This window comes from Genypterus blacodes, unplaced genomic scaffold (genome assembly GCF_046128005.1).
Source record: "Genypterus blacodes isolate CSIRO-AG114 ecotype Tasmania unplaced genomic scaffold, CSIRO-AGI_Gbla_v1 ptg000255l_1, whole genome shotgun sequence".
In the NCBI taxonomy this organism is placed as follows: Eukaryota; Metazoa; Chordata; class Actinopteri; order Ophidiiformes; family Ophidiidae; genus Genypterus; species Genypterus blacodes.
Genome location: NW_027467049.1, coordinates 1 through 21,896, shown reverse-complemented (window position 1 = coordinate 21,896; position 21,896 = coordinate 1). Strand labels below are relative to the sequence as shown.

Sequence of the window (21,896 nt, the reverse complement as noted above, 5' to 3'; positions counted from 1 at the left end):
CTGCTTGCTTATGTGTGTGTCGAACAGGAGGTCACAGTGATAAATGAGCGTCCGTGTCTCCGGCAGGTGGCTCCTGTTTTGTGTCAGCTGTAGGATTTGTCTCACTCAGTGTCTCCTCTTCCTCTCTCCTCCCTCCTGCCGGTGTGTCTCTCAGGAAGCTGAACTCTGTGCCCACTGTCGCTTGTGCGTCACGTCTCGCTTTATTTATCCAAAACCTTCAGCCCATTGTGGCCGTTAGTGTGAAGAAGAACATCAGCAGCTTAGCACAGATAGACGAGTGCAAACAGGATCATGACCAAGAAGGAAAGGGAGTTTTTTATGGAGTGAAGTTCATGGAAAATCCTGAACAAAAGTGTGATATTTAGTCCTGCAATCATTTACTTTCATTTCAATCATTTGTCAGTCTATAGAAAATGAATCCAGTCATGTGACTCAGCGTTCTGGTTCTCATAAACAAGCCTTACTTTATGTGATGATACATGGAGAATACTGTGGGAGGTAAAAGGGTTAAATACTTATTCATTCACAGTATAACATATATATGTGATATATTGTGTAAGACTTCAGTCAGAATGGCTCCTGTAGCTTTTGTGCTGTTGCAGAGGAAATGGACAACGTTGTGGTGAAAGCTCTGGTCCCGGCTGTCTGAACCCAAACTCTGTCTTTGTGCGGTGAAACTTCAGTTGTGCAGCTAGACACGTTTCCTGCAGCGTCTCACTGTCTCTCTGCCTGTCTCACTGCTCCTCCACAGTCCCTGTGTCGTTCTGCCCTCCAGCCTAACCCCTGCCTGTTTGTTCACTATTCTTCCTCCCCCAAACAACCTCTCTAGGTGTCTCTGTGCCTGAAGAATAATCTCTCTCTTGCTATGTTCACTCCTTTCTTTCTCTCTCTCTCTTGTTCGCTGATCCTCCTCACTTTCTTCTTATGCTCTCTCTCTTTTTCATTGTGTCCTTTCCTCTCTCTCTTCCCCTCCTCCTCCTCCTCCTTTCTCCCACTCATTTCCTCCCCATGACTCTCAAATATTTCCTCTTGTCCCCCCTCTCACCTCTCGCCTCCTCTTCTTGCCCTTGCCTCCTTCCTCTTCTCTCTCTCCTTCCTCTTCCCCCTCCCCCGCCTCTCTCTTCTCCTTCTTCTTTCGGCTCTGTCCGTTCATCTCACCTTCTCAGCCCTGCGTAGCTGTTCTACAGGCGACTCTCTGCTGTCCTCAGCCTTTATCCGCAGTGCTAAGAGTGCTCCTGCTCTGGCTCCGCCTCTTCCTGTCCTCCTTCACCACCACCATCCTTTACTACCCCCCCTTGCCGACCAGCTGGCAGGTACACATCATCTGCACTACCTGACCGCCTGGAACACCCCATCATCCACAGTACACCTGAACGTTTAGCTTGCAGTCTGTGTTTGATCTTCATCCTTCGTCCCCCTCAGGCTCTCTTAGAGTCTCCAGATCTTGCATGCGACAATTCTTTGGGGGAAAATCGTGTGGTTATAAATTCTCCTTTTGGACAATCATTGTAATTTTGCAAACACAGTATCCAGATTTATATTCTTTTACAAGTTGTTCAATCAGTTCATCCTACGAGATGTCAGACAACTTTGAAGAAAATCTGTCCCCAGGTTCCCGTCGCCCATTTTGATGATCAGTGGATGCATTTAGACATGTGTGTGTGTGTGTGTGTGTGTGTGTTTGTGTGTGTGTTTGAATCTCCGGCCTCTTCTCCTCCCTGCTTGGTGTTTCTGTTTGTCTGCATGCTTCTTCCTGCACTTTCATTCAGATCTGATATTCTCCTCTGCGTCGATCTCTGTGGTGTTGCTGTCACTGCCCCTGTTGCCGTGGTGACCTTTTTGTGATTGATTTTCGATTTCATTTGACTCTACTGATTGAACTTGATCTTGTTTAATTGGTCGGCTGCCGTTATGATTTCACTTTTCTCACATCCTCCTGATTTTACCTCAACATCAGGTGTGTGTGTGTGTGTGTGTGTGTGTGTGTGTGTGTGTGTGTGTGTGTGTGTGTGTGTGTGTGTGTGTGTGTGTGTGTGTGTGTGTGTGTGTGTGTGTGTGTGTGTGTGTGTGTGTGTGTGTGTGTGTGTGTGTGTGTGTGTGTGTGTGTGTGTGTGTGTGTGTGTGTGTGTGTGTGTGTGTGTCAGTTCCACCTGTTCTAACTCCCCTTCCTTCTCCTCCCTCCAGACCTCGAGGACCCGCCAATCACCCTGACGTCCCGTCCGGGTCGGATGCGCCACTCCTCGCAGAGCGACGAGGCTCCTCCCACCTCCTGTTCCGAGGTGTTCCAGGGTGTGGCCTGCGACCTGGATGTTCCTTCCTCCCTTGCGAGGAGCAGCAGTGCCTCTGACATCATGGAGCCTTTCATCGCTGAGCGGGTCAAAGGTGAAGACTCCCAAAGGGATTCAACCCCCAGTCCCCAGCACCACCACTCCTCCACCACTTGCTCACTTGCAGCCAATAGCCTGGCAGCCACACCCCCCCCACACACACCCCACTCTCCCTCTCCTGCCCCCTTTACCTTCTCCAACGGTGTGTCCTCATCCACAGAGGGACAGGATGACGGTAGTGTAGACGGTGCGCTCTGGCACGAGAGCGGCTCTCAAAGCCGGTGCTCTAGCTCCGATTGGGCGAGCGGCATGGAGTCGGCCTTCATGTCCTCTCTGGAGAAAGAAATCCATTTAGAGGAGGGTGAAATGGGATCAGAGGAGGATGATTTGTTCTCCTCTATAAGGGAATACTTCAGTCACAGAGCGAATGAGAGGAAGGAGGAGGCCGGAGAGAGAGACAGTCTAGGTCAGGCTGTGGAGAACAGTGCTGTAGCTTTACCTGTCTGTGTGCAGACAGGGGTAGCGAGGACACAAATAGAGCCTCCGGGGCAGCTGGGAGAGGTGAGACAGGTGGTCAGGGAGGAGAGACAGGCTAGTAAAGATGACAGACAGGTAAGTAAAGGAGTGAGACATTGTAGTGAGGATTCGACGGAGGAGAGTGAGGCAGAGCAGCGGAGCATCTATGAGTGCCTGGAGTTACAGTGTCAGTGGTCCAGCCCCAACACCAGGGGGAGCACTGAGAGACCAGCTGGAGAGAAGGAGAAGAGAGGAGGAGGAGGAGGAAATGAAGGGCGAGGAGCAGGATGGGAAGGCAAGAGTGAGGTGTGGAGGGAAATGGGTGATGAGTGGAAACCAGAATGGAAGCAGGAAACTAAAGAGGCAGCAGCTGAACAGGCTCATGTCATCAGATACGACACTGATATCACAGAAGCTAGCTCCCAATCAGACCAAGCCCCAGACACAAGTAAGGCCAAGGCGTCCCGTAGTTGTCCCAAGAGGCCTCATTCTGGGGGGGTCCACGTCAGTTTCCGGCCCTCGACCGAGTCCATCCAGTTCCACAACCCCCTGGAGACTAAAGAGGCTCACTGGAAGGCCCGGCTGCGGCGCCTCAGTCACTTTCACACTTACAGCCATTCTGCTGGGGAGAGGCCCGGGTCTGGAGCTGGGTCAGGGTCAGGGGGGAAGCTAGGTGCAGGTAAGTTTGGCTCTGTGGCTGGGGTGACCCATAAAGCAGGTCCACAGGAGAAGTCTGGTTCTGGAACTGTCCCGGTGTCTGGGGAGAACAACGCCACAGCAGCTGGATGCCTTGAGAGCCGGCTTGGGACGGCAGCAGGAGACAAGGACAAGCAGCAGCATCCCGGATGCAATGTGGGCTCTCGACCGGGCCCCGAGGCTCAATCTGAGGCCTTATCCAGTAGCTTGGGTTCCTCCGGTGTGTCAGCAGGGGTGCGCGGCCGTTTGGGTCGCTCTGCCCTGCGCTCTCGAGCCTCACGCTCACGCTCTCAGGAGCCGGGCAGCACCGCCTCTAGGCACCACCAGGTGGCTCTGCTCGGCGGCGTCTATAAGACTGTAGTTCACGCCCTCTCCTCCAAGCCTCGGCCCAGAGGACAGGGATCATCTCAAGGCTCGTCGCCACAGCGACAAGGCCGAGCCGCCATGGGCGACGCGTCACTAAGAGAGCTCTACTCCCATGTCCTGGGCTACTTTGGACGAAAGACGACTACGCCAGGTGAGGATCGCAAAGAACCAAGCTCTCACAACGGACACCACACCAGTAAACTACAACAGATAACCTGTGGGGAAGCCAGATATTTACAAAAACACAAACATCGACAGCTCTTTTCCTTTTTTGGCTGTTTTAACTGGTTTGGTTTGATGGAATGATATTTTTTTTTGGCTGAAACTCATCATCTTGCTGCTGGACTGAAATTCAAACTCCCTGTTGTGTTTTCTCTTAAATACAGCCCCTCCTCCTCCAGCCCACCTCCTGTCCAGGCCCCATCCCATACCTTTCCTCCACTTGTTCCTCTGCCTCAGGAACTCCCCCCTCCCCCCTCTTCCCCTCCCCCTGTCCTGTTCCTCCTCAAGGCTGTGGGATCTTAACCTCTTCTCCTCCTCCTCCTCCTCCTCCTCCTGTCTCCCCTCTCCACCATCTCTTCCCTCTCCTCCTGGATGTTGCATGCGGCCTCCTTGTGCCTCCTTCGCCTCCCTGGACTCCAACCCTTCTCAGCTGCACAGAAGGAAACAGCAGTCCACAGAAAAACATCACCACCTATAGAAAAGAAATCAGTCAATGACTCTAGTTACAGTGTAAACACTTTGCTGTAGTTCATTCTCTGGCCACTAGAGTGCATCATAAGCCCTGTGTTTGAATGATAAGTATTAGAAACATTTGCTGTTAGAATCACAGCCTCAGGACTTTATAAATTACAACATGCAGTTATTCACACACACATATCCTTTTCTTATACATTTGAATTCTCTGAACAGAATCTAAAGAATAGTAAAGGCTGCGATGCTCAAACAGCCAAACAGAATGTGGAGGTAAGGGTTTAGTGTTGAAGGTGAGACGGTGGCTGTGAGGACGGCTTCATACCGTCTGGCTCTGTGAGGACGGGGACATGAGGGGACTTATCCATACGGTCCCACACGGCCGGTGGTTAAGCGTCTGTTTGGTTTCTTCAGCCTGGTTCCAGATGTGTGTGAGTTGCCATAGAGGATGATGACAGTGAATGCTGCAAGTACTGAATATTGAAGTATCGTGTGCATCAATATACAGAATGTTCCAACCGTCGTACATTTTCACCACTATAATGGCAAAGTGGTTGTCCCTCTGTCCGTCTGTCTCTGTGTGTGTGTGTGTGTGTGGGTGGGTGGGTGGATGTGTGTGTGACTTAGTGGAGGCAGCTAAGGGGCTGTACTGTGTAAGCGTAACCGAATGACTGAACAGTTGTTGCAGTTCTGCTCGTTTTTGAGGCGGTGTTTTGTGTTTTGCGGTTGCTTGTGTCAGCTTGTGTCAGATTTCCATCCGGACTGGCTGAATACATCCATGGAAGCACTGAGTGCACAGATCTGGGAAGATTACTGCCCGTCTGGCCCCATGAGGATGGAGGCTGTGTATCTTTGATGTTGCTGAGCTTGTAGTCTGTACACACACATGGACCACAATGTCAACACCTCCATGTAGCTCTGATGCTAAATATGCCAAAAATGTGTGGCTCAGGAATGAACTTTAACCCCTCACTGTGTTAGCTTCATGTCTCCCCTTCAGTTCCTCAGCTCTGGATGCAAAGACGTCAAAGAGCCACTAAACAAACTAAACAGCACATTACATCGCCCTAATCCCCCAATTAGTGAATGGGAACGCTTCGTCTCTTTATCAGTAGACTTTTTCAGATATTAATATTATTACTGTCCTTCATCTGATAACAGCTTGGAACTGAACGTTTACATGACGAACCATGGCCGCTGCTCAGTTCCCTCTGGGTGGAACTCTGCTCCCTGTCGCTCCCCTGTTTGTTCTTTCCTTTAGTTGCTCTGTAGATTGTTGCGGTCAGAGTCCTGGTTGTGGCTCGTGGGAGCAACGAGGCTCTCACACACACACCGTATCTGAGCTTAAAGACTTGTGGGTTGTGGTTGTAGATGGCAGATGAACTCTTTCTCTGGGATGGTGTTGATGGTGCCGTCTGCTTTCACCGTCACTGCTAACGGCAACATCACTCATAGTAACACAGCCGCACTAACGAAGTGTGAGCCGCTGGTATGCTGCCTGTCTCTGTCTCCATCTGTGTCCGTCTCTCTCTCTCTCTCTCTCTCTCTTTGCATGTTGTGAGTAACTCCTGCATTGACGTGCCTGCTGTGTTGTGGCTTCTCTTTAACATCAGTCTACTTAACAATAACAGAACACACACTAACACACACACACACACTAAGTCCACGGTAGTTTGCTTGCGTCTTTGTCAATAGCAGGAACAGAGTTGAGATAGGAACTGTCACCATGTCCTCCATTGAGACTGGTGTTTAGTCCATCAGGTCAGACTCGATGTCGTGCTATACACACCTCGGCGTTGTCTGTGTGTGGGTGGGGGTCTGTCTCTGTCTCTGTCTCTGTCTCTGTCTCTGTCTCTGTCACCGTGTGTTTGTGACATTCTGTTTCTCTGTCTACATCTCACATGTCTGAACGTCCATCTGTGGATGTCCATGTGTCTGGACCACCCGTCTTCCATTCAGTGGTTTGTGTGTGTGCGTACACGTGTGTATGCCTGTGTAAAGCCTTGCCTCTTTATACATCTTAAGCTACGGGTGTGTGTGTGTCTGTGTGTGTGTGTGTGTGTACAGCCAACAAAGAGGAGGTGATCCAGAAGGCCCGTCCAGTCTCCAGTGATGTGGGGAGCAGCAACCCTGACCTCATGGACGAGTTCATCCAGGAGAGGCTGCGGTCCAGGGGGACAGTGGTTTGTACCATTTTGGCAGGCTGATGACGTTCTTCTGCCTTCCTCTGATACAAAAATGTCAATCAAACACGCCTCTGCTCCGTATTGACACACAGGGTCGCCGTGGTAGCAGCCCAGGCAGTCTGGAGGTTCCCACGGACCTGCCGGAGCTTCTGGAGGCCGGCCAGACTCACGGATCGCGGCCGTCAGACGACCTCCGGCCCATGGACGACCCCGGTGTTCCCTCTGAGTGGACGTCACCCGCGAGTGCCAGTGGCTCTGATGTCATCAGCTCCGACAGCCAATCAGACTCCTTTAATGCCTTTCAGTACTCCAGCTGCAAGTTTGATAGTAAGGAACTATGAGTATTGATTGTGTTTAGTGTATGAGGATGTATGATGTTATGCTGTGAGTCCAAACATAGCAGCTTGAACTCCTCGTGTTGCTAACGTGTCGGTGTGTTCTTCAGCTTTTACCTTCAGCACAGAAGCATGTGGGGGAGGCGTCGGGTCCGGAGGCGGGGGCCGAGGCAGCTCTCTGGACCAGGACAGCCTGGGAGGGGGGATGGCCTGTGAAGAACACGAGGTCGCCAGTCTGACAACACTCCACCTGGACTCTGAAACCAGCAGCCTCAGTCACACTGTCACTGTCACAGGTGGGTACAAAACAACACCGTCTCTCCCCGGCTCCTCCTCTTTATGTGAGAGTTTTGTAAACGCCCCTCCATGTTTTCTGTCTCTGTCCTGGTCTAGGTTCAGAGAGTGCGTCTCCTATGCATTCCTTTGGGGGGTCTCGATCCCAAACCCCCTCTCCCGCCACACTGACAGCCGATCACACTGATCACACACACTCCCACTCGCACACACACCTGCAGCTGGATCAGAAGCTCCACAACTCTGTTCTTCAGACTCCTGATGACCTGGGTAATACACACACACACGTTCGACCTGTACAGAGTGGATCTGTTTGAAAGTAGAGCTGCTTGTTTCCACATCAGTAGAAATGTTTCTTGTTAATTTTCCAGATTTCCCTTTGTCATTACTGATTGAGTAATTTATTGATTGCTTACAGAAACCAGTGAGTTCCCTGGTGAGGACTGCAGCGTCATGGCAGGTGGTTCTCTCACTGGCTGGCATGCAGATGTTGCCACGGTAATGTGGCGGAGGATGTTGGGTATCCTAGGAGACGTCAACAGCATCAAAGACCCAGAGATCCATGCACAGGTCTTTGACTACTTATGTGAACTCTGGCAAAACCTGGCTAAGGTGTGTATGGACACACACACACACACACACACACACACACACAGTGGTTCAATGTGCAGTAACTAATATGTGTAATGTGGAACCGCTGTCTGTCTCCTCAGATCAGAGATAATCTGGGCATTTCTCTGGATAACCAGTCGTCTCCACCGCCTCCTGTTCTCATCCCACCTCTGAGGATCCTCACCCCATGGCTGTTCAAGGTGGCTCACCACTATAGAGCATAACTTAACACTGTTATTCAGGCTCTGCTGCCAGGCCCATCAGTATTCACTTGAATGGATTCAGTTGCGTCTCATTGAAGGAAACAGAATGGAAAAGGATCCATTTTGAAATAAATGATGAATCATTTCTGTGTTTTCTTTCAGGCCACGATGCTGACGGAGCGTTACAAGCAGGGGAAACTGCACGCCTACAAGCTGATCTGCAGGATCATGAAGAGACGGCAAGACGTTTCCCCAAACTCTGACTTCCTCACACACTTTTACAACATCATGCACCAAGGACTGCTGCACCAAGACCAGGTAGAGAGAGAGAGAGAGTGTGTGTGTGTGTGTGTGTGTGTGTGTGTGTGTGTGTGTGTGTGTGTGTGTGTGTGTGTGTGTGTGTGTGTGTGTGTGTGTGTGTGTGTGTGTGTGTGTGTGTGTGTGTGTGTGTGTGTGTGTGTGTGTGTGTGTGTGTCATATTGGATATTAAACTGCTGTGATTGTAGAGGATTCTTAATTTGTGTGTGTGTGTGTGTGTTTTATTTCCCCAGGATATAGTAAACACCATCATCAAGCACTGTAGTCCCAGGTTCTTCAGCATCGGTCTTCCTGGAGCCACCATGTTGATCCTGGACTTCATCATTGCAGCCTCCAGAGTCACTGCCTGCTCATCGCTCAATGTGAATCACACTCACACACACATGCAGTGCAACACACATTTATTTAATGCAAACTAACCCAGAGTCCCTCTACATGCACACTGACTATTAAAGGGGAGAAATTCCATGAAAAAGCCCTGACTTTGTTCTCCATTTCCTCGATTCTGCCCTCAACCCGTCATTCCCCTACCGTCCTCTCCCTCAGGCTCCCAGAGTGGAGGCGCAGATTCTTCTCGGATCTCTGGTTTGTTTTCCCAACCTGTACGGCGAGCTTCCTGCCCTCCATCCCACCACTGCTGACGTGGTGCTCACCAAGTTTACTGACGTCAAGGTAAATGGAAGCAAAACTAGCAGGTTAATGTGGAGAAGAGCAGGCAAAGGGAGGCTGATGATCTTCTCAGCTGGTCAAAACACTCCGATAACCGATAAACAGCTAAACTAAACTTCCCTGCTGTGTGTAATCCAGGTCAGCTCATACCTTGGAACACACATGTGTGCTCTCCACAAGGGGTCTCTGAGCTGAACTAATAGGTTAATACCTCATCATTCATTCTGCTAACAGTCCAGAGCAATGGGAGTAATGTTGTTACTGTTGTTGTTGTTGACGTGTAAACAGCTAATGGCATGCAGGGCAGCATCTCAGGCATGCGCGCCCGTTTCTCACAAGGCAGAATCTTGTTTTGAATCGCAAAGCAGCCATTAACACTGACCGCAGGGACAGGAGATGTGCCAATGTGTGTGTGTGTGTGGGTGTGGGTGTGGGTGAGTGTGTTGTTGTTCATGCACAAGGCTGCATGTGCACCTCTCCTGCCGTGTGTGTGTGTGCATCATGTATATTAACACCTCACAATGTCATCATCCTTGATTCAATTTTTTCATTATCTACAAAACAACATATTTGGTCGCAGCCATTAAGCCTCCTCATTACACACACACACACCTGCAGGAATGAAAGGTTAACATTGTGTCCGAGACCCAAACAAGACATTAAATGCAGATAACAACCTAACACGCCACAAATGGTTTGCATTGTGTTCAGCACATTAACGGTGTTCCTGTGTGTGTGCTTTGTGTTTCAGGAGCACATTATCAAAACCATCCTGACCTCTGCCAGGGACGAACCATCTGCTCCTGCCAGGTACACACACACACACACGCACACACACACACACACACAGTGGAATTGTGTGTCCGTCCTCTTTGATTTGAAGTGAATTTAATCCACACAGTTTTGACTTGTATTTCCAAATAAAAGCCCACAACATGTATTGCATTCTTCTGTGTGTGTGTAGGTGTGTTGCGCTGTGCAGTCTGGGTATCTGGTTGTGTGAAGAGTTGGCTCACGGGACCCAGCATCCACAAATTAAAGAAGCTCTCAACGTCATCTGTGTGACCCTGAAGGTGAGTGTCAGGGTGCAGCATGTATCTGCAGAGGCACAGAGCTCAGCTGCTGCCTCTCAAAGGGACGGGGAGGGAAAGATGGGCTGAAATATTGACTGAACAATGGCCGCTAAGAGGCTGGACGTGTTTGACAACGGCAGGCCGCTGGGAGCCAAAGTATGATGGTGCCGGTGGAGACGGTTGCTAGTGTGGCTGACATGGCCTCAGCTTGTGTTCTCTGTTTCAGGCCACTGGGCTGGGACGGATCAGAATAATACAGTCCAGCATTTACTGTCTAATCCACAGCCAAGTGGCTCTAGACACACACACACACATACACACACACACACACACACACACACACACACCTTCTCCACCTTGGAATCCCTCGCTTGTGTATCGGCAGCCAATTGCTTGCTAAGATGCTATAGCAGCACGCACACACACACACACACACACACACACACACACTTGAATTGACTCACTACTGGGAGCGAATCCTGCTTTGTCAATATGTTTTGTCCTCCTTCAGATAGGAGACTCATCCAGAGGGAATGCTGCAAGCTGTGGCTCACACACTCGCATCTTGTCCACTTTGGAATCTCTCGCTGTCATACCAGCAGCCAGCAGCCTGTATCCTCGGCCACGGGCTCTTTGATACACACACACACAGACACACACACAGCGGAGGGATTGTAATATTTCCATACAGACCCTGCTCCTTATCCAACTCTCCATCCTTCCTTCTCTCCACAAGCATTCATGCTGATCCTGGTGCTGTTGAGCTCACACACACATTGTTTGGCCTCAATGCAAAATGAACATAAATATTCAATTGTGTTGTTTTCAGTGTTTGAATTTAATTCTATCCAATGAAAAAGAATATAGATTTTTTTCTTTGCCGACTGGATCAGTTCTGCAGGCTGCTATGGGGACTATGACATCATCTGTTAGACATCATGATACAAAGGGTAATGAATAAGAAGAATACCCAACTAACAGGAATCCCTCCATGTGTTTCATCCTCCAGTACCCCAATAAGAACGTTGCTCTGGTGGCATCAGACATCCTTCATCTCCTCATCAGTTACGTGGATCATCTTCAGAAGTTCCCCCCTGACACGCCAAAGAAGATTGTAGAGGTGAGACATGCGGCTATATGGTAACACACACACACATACACACACAAATACATAGTGTCTCATTATGCCTGAGTGTGTTTAAGATTCGGTTCAAGCAGAGTTTCCCCTTAAGGCCAAATATTCTCAAAGAGATGTTTCATGTGTAAGCGTCAGATTCTGTACAGATCTTAATCCGCTTAAAGGGTTAATTCTATAACTGTTAATCAATCATACCACCTTTTGAATCTTGTAGATTCTGATCGCCACCATCACATATCTGCTGCCTTCCACCGAGTCGTCTCCCCATGAACTGGATAAGAGGGTAACACACGCACACGCACACACACACACACACACACACACACACACACACACACACACATAAAGTCGATCACCTTTTACTTGAGTGGTAATTGTGTGTGTGTGTGTGTGTGTGTGTGTGTGTTGTAGCTGGTGGTGTCTCTTCTGCTGTGTCTGTTGGACTGGGTGATGGCTCTCCCTCCAAAGACTCTCCTTCAGCCGGTTCAGACAAGAAGCCCTCCAGACAGAGACCAGCCCACCAAGACCCTCCTCAGCTGTATTTATAAGGTAGTGTGTGTGTGTGTGTGTGTGTGTGTGTGTGTGTGTGTGTGTGTGTGTGTGTGTGTGTGTGTGTGTGTGTGTGTGTGTGTGTGTGTGTGTGTGTGTGTGTGTGTGTGTGTGTGTGTGTGTGTGTGTGTGTGTGTGTGTGTGTGTGTGTGTGTGTGTGTTCCTGTCATCATAACACAGACGTGCTCCCTCGCTCGCTCACATGGCTCCCTCTTCCACAGGTCTTGCACGGTTGTGTGTACGGAGCTCAGTCTTTCAGCAGTGCCAAGTATTTCCCGATGCAGCTGTCGGACCTGCTGAGTCAGGACTACGACCCGTTCCTGCCGCTGGAAAGCCTGAGAGAACCAGAACCGCTGCACAGCCCGGACTCTGAGCGCTCCAGCAAGCTGCAGCCCGTCACCGAAGGTACTTCACCTCCACCTTTAACCATCGTGACGTCATTCCCTCCCAGCAGAGGCAGAGTAGCAGACTGAAGATACGGATCAGATTACTGCACTGAGAATGATGAATCTGTACCCATGACTACACACAACATGACAACAAGTGTGTGTTTGTGATTCTAGCTTAGCTTCCTTAGCTTTTCAGTTTGATTATATCAATGTGCATTTTTGCAGTACGTCACACACACACACACACACACACACAGGATCACAGCAATCCATGCAGGTACAAACCTTCCTGTAGGTGTGTGTGTGTGTATTGTCCCCTGCTGTGGTCCACCAGGACACTGAGACGAGACTAATGACTGCAGCACCATGATACACCACGCACCTTCTCTCCTCTCCTCTTCATCTCTCTTCTCTTCCTTCTCTTCTCTCCTCTTCCTCTCTGTGTGATTTATCTCTATCACTCTTTTCTTTTCTCCCTCTGAGCTCTCCTGAGTTTAGGGAGTTGTTGAGAATGTCTAGTCGATACATATCTGTACTCTACACACAACCTTGTCAATAAGTGGCTGTGTGTGTGTGTGTGTGCGTGTGCATGGTGATGTTGATTAGTTGAGATCTGCTGGCAGCACAGTGTGTGATGACATTGGCTTCTTCTCAGCATGAGGAAAACTATGTGTGTGTGTGTCTTTCAACCTTTTCTGACTTTTGTTGTGTTGTGTTGAAATGCCCTGCTACAGATGTGATCACTATATGAAATTCAAAATACTCTGTGTTGTGTTTATTATTTATTTATTAGGGTGAGTTAAGCGATTGATCTATAGAATCACTTCACACTCTCTCTCTCTCATCTCATCTGTTGTGTTGTTTCCTGTTGTGTGACCTCCTGACTGAAGTGTTTGACTCCTCTCCCCTCTGCAGTCCGTAGTCGTATCCAGCAGGGCCTCGTCTCCATCGCAGCCAGAACAGTTATCACCCACCTGGTCAATCATCTGGGACATTACCCCATGTCTGGAGGGCCGGCCACGCTGTCCAGTCAGGTACCATTACTGTGTGTGTGTGTGTGTGACATTTATGAGGACGTTTACTTGCTTGCAATTGACCGATGACATAAGTCAGATGAAAACTAGATTGGAAAGGTTTCCATGTTTCCAGCTTTTCCCTGTGTGACAGAGCAGCTTTCTCTCCCCTCAGGTGTGTGAGAACCAGGACAACCCGTACTCTGAGAGCGTCGATCTCGGACCGGAACTATTCCACTCACCAAACCTTCAGTTCTTGGTCCTGAACGGCTCCACGCTTCTCTCAGTGCTGCAGGTCAGACTAACAGAGAGAGAGTCACAGGACTGTTAGACCAGATTACTCTGAGCAGAATCAGTCGGTCATTGGTCTTGTTTGCTAAAGCTTTATCAGACTGTCTCTGTCTGAGAGTTGGATTGTGTGCAGTCGATGTTTCCGCTCGGTTTCATCTCTCCTCTGTCCTTCAGATCCGCTCAGAGTCTGGTGTGCCCGGAGGTGGAATGACGGCTGGTTTGTCCTCGGTCCCCGCATGTGTTCGTGTCATCATCCGAGACGTCGCTGGAAAACACTCCTGGGACTCTGCCGTCCTCTACGGGCCTCCGCTGTGCTCCCCAAACAGCCCGGCACACACACATCTGACACAAACACAGTCGGCTCACAGTCCAAACCTTCACTTACACACCCCACCGGGAGTCCCAGCCAAGAAGGTCGGAGTGAGAAGGGACGACGGCGAGGAGGAGCAGGAGGAGAGGGACGCAGACGAAGGGGGGAAGGTGGAGGAGGAGGAAGGAGACGAGAGGAAAGTCGGTGAGGAGGAGAAGGGAGAGAAAAGAGGAGGCGGCGGGGGAGAAGATGAAGAGGACCAGGAGGAGAAGGAGATGAGAGTGGATGGGGAGGGAGAGCAGGCAGAGCTCCTGGCGCCGCCATTGGCTAAGCGTGTGTGTCGAGAGGTGGTGCCGGCGTGGGATTCGCTGAGGGAGGAAGAAGATGCTCTGGATGAAATGCTGCAGTACCTGGGATACTCCAGTCCTGAGTGTCTACAGAGGGCAGGTACACAAACGCACAACTCGACATCTATCACACGCTCACAACAACTAGTAAATATCTCCTCCAGCTAACTTTAACTCCTGCTGGGTTCCTGCACAGGCATGCCACTCAACATCCCAGCCCCGCCCCCAGCCTGCGTCTCAGAGAAGCAGGAGAACGACGTGATCAACGCCATCCTCAAGCAGAGCGCCGCCGAGAGAGAGTTTGTCCTTCATGTACGTAGCATTCAGCAGACAGACACATCTGGTGTAACAGACAGCATCAATAAAGACATCAGTCTCAGGGTGGGAGTTCACTTAAGGTCTTCCATGTTTCAGAGAGGCGAGGGGTTAAACATGAGAGCCGTGCAGCAGACGGAACCAGAGACCCAGACGCCTCAGTCGGCCTTCTACTACTGCAGACTGCTGATCAACACACTGGGACTCAACTCATGGGAGAAGAGGTGGGACTGCACACACACACACACACACACACACACACACACACACACACACACACACACACACACACACACACACACACACACACACACACACACACACACACACACACGCGCACGCAAACTGGGTGTGTACTATGTGTATACAAATTCATTCATTCCCTGCAGAAAGAAGTAAAGACTATAACTTTAACTTTAACTTGAGTGTTGTTCTCCACATTCTTCTGCTTCTTTGCTCTGGGAGTAAAACAGGATCAAGACTCCACATCCTCCCTGGAAGACGCTTTAATGTAGTGAGTTCTTTCCTCAGGAGCTTGTAGTGAAGTTATCTACAGCTTAACTTACAGCTTACACAACAATGCACACAACCCCTCCATGTCTCTTTGCTGTATAACGGCAGCAGTGAAGAAGGAGAAATAAACTGGAAAAGGAGTAAATAACATTTCTTTGTGTAACATTTCTGATCTTTTGTATATTTCTCTCCACATTCTCCGATCCCTGAGCTTTGTGCTCGGCTCTAAAGCTCATAGTAGTTTTTTTTGTTTGTTTTGTTTTGCTGCCAAAAGCCTGTTAAATGCAAATGAGAGTAGAATTTCAAAAGTAGCACTTTGTGCTAATTAGCCGGCACGTGTGTGTTTCACACAGCACAGTGCTCGCTCGGTGTGTTCAATGAGTCTGAGCTGAAATACATAATGTCAAGGTATCGTTTTAAACATGTCTGGCCAGCTAATGGACACTCATCACTCTTTATGCTTTATCCGTGGAATTACACCGCCTGCATTCAGACAGCACAATAGACTCCTTAACACAGTGTGTGTGAGTGTGTGTGTGTGTGTCAGAGTGAGAGAGGGAGAGAAAAGGCTATTGATCAAACTCAACCCATTTGGTGTTTTTTTTAAAAAGCAGTAGTTGAAGAAAAAAAAGGGGGAAAGATGGAGGGATAAATGTCAAACCAGAATGTGTGGTGAATAAAGAGCATGCAGGAAGAGACATGGACAAGAGACAAAGAGAGAGAAACAGGAAGCAGCAGAGGATGAGAGAGAGGGAGAGAGAGAAAATGAGAGAATGAGAGAAAATAGACAGAGAGGAGAAAGAGAGATGAGGTCGTCTAATCATCTGTTATTGTCCCCTTATGTCTCTCCAGGTATTCATATGGGGCATTACTAACACTAAGATACTGACACTCATCTGTGTGTGTGTGTGCGCGCGCGCGTGTGTGTGTCCTTTTATGCTTTTCCCTATAATGCAGGGTGTAAATGGGAGTCTTTGAGAGCAGAGAATGAGGCCATTACCAAGTATCAGTTTAATAAAGAGCAAATTGCCGTCTCTCACTCTCTTTATCTCTCTTTCTCTCTCTCGCTCTCTCTCTCTCTTTTTCTAAGAGTGAAAAGAATGACATGTCATTATCAGTCCCCCTCGGAGCCTCAGCACTCATCACACATGACGTGCGTCTCCATCAGCGGCTGGTCCCTCGCTCGTCGTCAACCGTCCCCTGCCGAGTTAGTAAGCTGGTTTAATAGCTTTCTGTTGTAATTAAAGATCATTTCCAGCCGCAGTAATTGTGGTTTACATCGCTGAGGCCAGAGCGAGACAGGACCTCTTCCCTCCTGAGAGCTGAGGGCAGGGGGGAGCCATGCCTGAGGGCCACGGCTTCTTTTTAGAAAGATGGACGCTGAGAGAAAGAGACTCAGCTCAGTGAATCACTCCTGTGTCGCCCGGTAATCTGTAACATTTGTTGATTACACATGCTGGGCCTGATTAGATGGAGACTTGGTGTGTGTGGTGATATAACACACACTCATGTTCTCTCCGGATGCATTATAAAGCTGTGATTGGTGCGTCTTCTCGGTCTCGCTTCTTGTTTTTTTGTCCCCTGTTTTTCCTCCCGGCCTCGTCTCGTCCGCCTCCTCTGCCGGCTCCACCTCGGCTCTTATTAGCTGCTATGGGATCCGTCCAGTTTTCCAGGAAACAGTGACAAAAACAGGCAACCGGCCAATTAGGGGAGAACCTCTGTATTGGCAGCAAAACGGTGGAAAGGAAGGTTTAAATGCAAGATTAGGTAGTGAGTTCTAATGTGTGTGTGGGCGTGTGTTTTGCAGGAGTAACTTCCAGTTGCTGAGGAAGAATGAGAAGTTACTGAGAGAGCTGAAGAACCTGGACTCACGGCAGTGGTGAGAAAACATGACGGATCAAGCAGCCAATCTTTAAACTCTTAATGACGTTTTTGATTGAGTCTTTCTGTAATTGATGATGTAATGCAACAATATACCTCCAAAGAGACAATCTAGCAAAAAAGATTAATGAAAGCTGTTTGCCTCTTCGGATTTGTAAAAGTTAGGAGTGATGTCACCGTACTCTGTTTAGTTAAAGTGCAATCAGTGGACTGCAGCGGATGAGTTGTACGTGTGATGTACTGCAGCTCTGTTAACTCTCCTAAATGAAAAGCACTCCATCAGGTTTGAGGGTTAAAGGTCACTGCAGTGCCGTAGATGTCGGGTCTTTAAGGGGAGAATTTAGTGAAGGATCAGGCTTTCACTCACCGGGCAGATCCATTATTCTGGAGTTCTCCTGTTGGTCATCCGTGTCTTCCTCTTCCTCTCTCTTCCACTCTCTCCCAGCCGTGAGACTCATAAAATCGCAGTGTTTTATGTGGCAGAAGGCCAAGAGGACAAACACTCCATATTAACCAACACAGCAGGCAGCAAAGCTTACGAGGACTTTGTCTCCGGACTCGGCTGGGAGGTAAGAAGAAAGTCTTCAGGCGCCCAAATACAACTTAGCAATGTTTATCACCTTCACACTGGGCTTGCTGACCTCAGGCATGTTCAGAAAGTCTGTGTGTGTGTGTGTGTGTGTGTGTGTGTGTGTGTGTGTGTGTGTGTGTGTGTGTGTGTGTGTGTGTGTGTGTGTGTGTGTGTGTGTGTGTGTGTGTGTGTGTGTCCCAGGTGGATCTGGCCACCCACTGTGGCTTCATGGGCGGCCTGCAGAGGAACCGGAGCACGGGTCAGACCACGCCTTACTACGCCACCTCCACCACTGAGGTCATCTACCACGTCTCCACCCGCATGCCCCACGACCAGGACCACAACCTCACCAAGAAGGTACCGGACCCCCGCCCCTCCCACTCACCGCTTTAACTCTGTGACTCTTTAAGTATTTTCTTTAATACTAAAAATAGCGAGAGCAGAAGTGACGGCAAAGGATAACAGTGACACCGCAAAAGGTTATTTTTGTGTGTTGACATACTTCCTGTACCCAAAGGACGTCTGTGCCTCCTCCTCCTCCTCTGTGTGTGTGTGGGTGTGGGTGTGTGTGTGTGATCGAAAGAAACACCAGATGCTCCTTCAATTTAATTCTTTTAATTCGTGCACATTCCACTTTATTTCCCTGAGAATGACATTGGAAATGATTACATTACACAACCACACACACACACACACACACACGGAGAGAGAGAGAGAGAGAGTCATAAACACAATCAGGCGGATCTGTTCAGGTCAGTTTTCCTTTAGTGCACTAATGCGTCCTAATACTTCATTGGGGCAATCACGTCTGTGTGTGTGTGTGTGTGTGTGTGTGTGTGTGTGTGTGTGTGTGTGTGTGTGTGTGTGTGTGTGTGTGTGTGTGTGTGTGTGTGTGTGTGTGTGTGTGTGTGTGTGTGTGTGTGTGTGTGTGTGTGTGTGTGTGTGTGTGTGTGTGTGTGTGTGTGTGTGTGGTGTAGGCTTGTTGTCTTGTTTAAGTAGGCAGGTTTATTGCGTGTGCGTGTGCGTACACCTGTCACCCCCCAGGCCCTGGCCGCGCTGCACATGGCCATAATGTCACTTTAATCAGATCATACTTCCTGCTTCTTGGCCTATCACGTCCCTGCAGGCTCCTGATTGGATTATTAGCGCCTGGCCCGACACCATCCGTCTCCCTGATCAGCTGATGGCCCTATAAAATACACATGCTCACACACACACACACACACACACACACACACACACACACACTATAAAGCAGTTTAATTTCATACAGAACACACACCATCAAAGTCATTCCAACCAGTCTGCACAAATATCCAAACAACTATGAATTACTGCTCAATATGGCACACACACACTCCATCTCTTACACACACACACAAACACATGTTAACAAACACACAAAAGCTTACAAATGCATGTACACACACTTTGATAAATGTGTGCACACAGAGGCTGAACTGAGGCGTCCATACTGGCAGACATTTATCATCCATCCTCATGCTACATAAACACACACACACACACACACACTCACACACACACACAGAGTTGAGTCCATAGCAGGGCAGCTCTCCAGGTCTTACTTCCCCGTGTGTTCTGCCTCTCACTGCACATCTGTTTCAAGCCCGATTAAACAGATCGAGTCTGAATTACACCAAGTGATGAGGACATTAACGATGACATCACTGTGATCTTACCCACGGAAATAGTTTCAAGCACAGCCGATCGTAAACACTCCACCTTGCCCAAAACTAGTGAGACTCCGACTCTTCTGACAACCAAAAATACAGCTTAAACTCATCATTCCCCTCCCGTAATGCGTTAACGATGCGTCAGCTCTCTTGATAAACACTTCTCCGTCCATTTGACCTTCTCAACCCCCGGGCTCAACTTTCATCTATCATGAGTCAAACAGTATCAGGCTAATTAAAGCCACAACTCACCGCAGTCAGGTGAGTTCAGAAGGGTGAAGTCGTGTTCAGACGTGCTGAATAACGTAACTCCTGTTTGCAACCGCCGCGTTCATAAATTCAATGTCCACAAAATATAAGATTTCATCGCCACTTAGGCCCAAAAGAGAGGAAATACAACGTTTACACCGTCTGGGAATGAATCTGGAGCATTCTCTGTGATCATAGTTCTCTATATCTGGACCCGGGAGGTCCAAACTTCACCCTTTCATGTCAGTTTGTGTGTGACTCGACCTTTTGTCGGTGAGGTTGTAGTGTTCTCTAGCAGCCTGGTCCACAGTGGAGCAGAGGATGTGTTTCCTGCTCCTCCTCTGTGTTCTCACAGGCTGTGGGCTGTGATTCTGCTGTGATCTTTGATATTTAGGCCAGAGAGTCAAATGCAGACTGGAGTCGTCCTTTAAAGAACGTGACAGAGAGAAAGCATCCACTTAAATGTACATTCTGAGTGGGAATGTGTCAGATGTGTTTGTCTCGGGGACGAGGCCGACAGAGCTGATCAGATGGGCACATTAGAAAGTGTGTGTGTGTGTGTGTGTGTGTGTGTGTGTGGGTGGGGCATGCGTTGCTTTTGGCAGACGTCAAGGTTAATGACTGAGCTGTCACCAGCGCTGATCGTAGCCTGCTGAGTAAATGTGCACCTCACGCTTTCATACACACGCACACACACACACACACTTCAGACTCTGATCCCATCCGTCTCCCCGCCCTGTACTCCATCTTTCAGGAGCTTCACTCTATCTTGTTGTCTTCTCTCCATGTTCACACACTCGCTCCATCACCCCCCAGGGCCACCCGAAGCACCCCCCCCCACACACACACACACACAAAATGAAAAGGCTTGAGTTTAAGATGGATTCAACCTGTCTTGCTTACAGTGTAAGGTGTGTGTGTGTGTGTGTGCGTGTTGTGGCATTGACTAGAAAAATGTTAACTTTTCTTCCATTATATTAATATTTCTGCTTGACCTTCCCTTCTCGTTTCCCCCCCTCACCTCCTCTGCCCCGCCCCTTTACCCCCCAGCTGAGGCACCTGGGTAACGACGAGGTCCACATCGTTTGGTCAGAACATTCCAGAGACTACCGGCGGGGGATCATCCCCACTGAGTTTGGAGACGTGCTGATCATCATCTACCCTCTGAAGAACCACACCTACTCCATCCACATTCTGAAGAAGCCAGAGGTACAGAAGACACACGGCTTTGATGGCTTTGATGAGGATTTGTTGTCTATTTTTGAATGAAAATGCCAGATTTGAAGGTATTAATTGAAGAAGTTGCTAGAGGATTGACAAAAATCCACCAATCCGTCTCTGAATCCAGATTTTTCCCCACAGAGCTCCACTAAATGAGCGGAGAACATTCAGAATATTCCTGTTGGCAACAAAGCCGCCGACAATCATGAGTGAAAATATCATAATCGCACAGACGAAGCGTTCATATTTGTGGATTTGTGGCGAGGCCGAGCTGAGCACTTTGCCTGTTTCAACAATATTCCTGGGCTGGTCCCGCCGCTCGCTGCTCTGGTTTATGTATCCGTCTAAAACACACAGACATTAATACCGCAGCACTGATAGCATAACTCTATTTCAAACAAGAGCTAACGCAATAAAATGCCGTTTGTTTCTGTATGACATAGATACCGCAGCACTAATAACATCACCCCATTGTCTTTCATTCATTCTGCCAGCCAAAGTATTGAATTATCGTGGATCCAAGAGCAAGTTAGAGGAGATGTTCTCTGCCCTGTCGCTCTGAGAGCAGGGGATTGGACTGCAGTGTGGGGACCTGGTCCACAAATCAATTGAATAAACCCCCCTGACATTATTCTCTTTGGTGGATTCCACAAGCAAAGTATGGGATAAAATCGTAAAGCAATGATCTCTATTGAATCAAAGAGGGTTGAGAATTTGTCATGCGGGTCATTACATGTCAGGGCGGGTTCACTAAAAATGGACTTATTTGGTTTCCTGCAGATATTTAGATGTCGTTGTTTTGCTTTGAGATCCGTCCCTAGGCGGTGAAGCAGAGAGGAAGCCTCGCTGTGACCTTTCACCTGACGGACAGAAGCCGGTGAAGTCGCGGTCCCACTCTTTGTAAGCTCCCTGTGTGTTCTTTCCTTTCTCAGGTGCCGTTCTTTGGTCCGCTGTTCGACGGCGCCATCGTGGACATGAAGATCCTGCCCGCCATGGTCCGGGCCACCGCCATCAATGCCAGCCGGGCTCTCAAGTCGCTCATCCCTCTGTACCAGAACTTGTATCCTTCTTTTAAAGAATTGCCACAGAGCTGAAAAAAATCTCCGAATAAGGATCAGAAGAGCAAA

General features: G+C 49.0%; 1 protein-coding gene across 1 annotated transcript in view; it reads left to right on the top strand.

Annotated features, from left to right (window-relative positions):
• The window catches only part of ralgapa1 (Ral GTPase activating protein catalytic subunit alpha 1), a 30,624-nt gene extending 8,761 nt beyond the window's left edge, over positions 1-21,863 (top strand). The window contains exons 18-44 of the mRNA XM_076171491.1: positions 1,167-1,313; positions 2,185-4,056; positions 6,666-6,781; positions 6,877-7,111; positions 7,230-7,415; positions 7,513-7,683; positions 7,832-8,025; positions 8,127-8,225; positions 8,391-8,546; positions 8,780-8,908; positions 9,093-9,218; positions 9,967-10,025; positions 10,180-10,288; positions 11,298-11,408; positions 11,641-11,709; positions 11,838-11,975; positions 12,197-12,380; positions 13,280-13,398; positions 13,553-13,672; positions 13,843-14,425; positions 14,522-14,637; positions 14,740-14,864; positions 16,961-17,032; positions 17,480-17,603; positions 17,807-17,962; positions 20,599-20,757; positions 21,702-21,863. Of these exons, the coding sequence (XP_076027606.1) occupies positions 1,167-1,313; positions 2,185-4,056; positions 6,666-6,781; positions 6,877-7,111; positions 7,230-7,415; positions 7,513-7,683; positions 7,832-8,025; positions 8,127-8,225; positions 8,391-8,546; positions 8,780-8,908; positions 9,093-9,218; positions 9,967-10,025; positions 10,180-10,288; positions 11,298-11,408; positions 11,641-11,709; positions 11,838-11,975; positions 12,197-12,380; positions 13,280-13,398; positions 13,553-13,672; positions 13,843-14,425; positions 14,522-14,637; positions 14,740-14,864; positions 16,961-17,032; positions 17,480-17,603; positions 17,807-17,962; positions 20,599-20,757; positions 21,702-21,863 (5,837 nt within the window). The remainder of the gene's footprint in view (positions 1-1,166; positions 1,314-2,184; positions 4,057-6,665; positions 6,782-6,876; positions 7,112-7,229; positions 7,416-7,512; positions 7,684-7,831; positions 8,026-8,126; positions 8,226-8,390; positions 8,547-8,779; positions 8,909-9,092; positions 9,219-9,966; positions 10,026-10,179; positions 10,289-11,297; positions 11,409-11,640; positions 11,710-11,837; positions 11,976-12,196; positions 12,381-13,279; positions 13,399-13,552; positions 13,673-13,842; positions 14,426-14,521; positions 14,638-14,739; positions 14,865-16,960; positions 17,033-17,479; positions 17,604-17,806; positions 17,963-20,598; positions 20,758-21,701) is intronic.
• Positions 21,864-21,896: the final 33 nt, after the last annotated feature.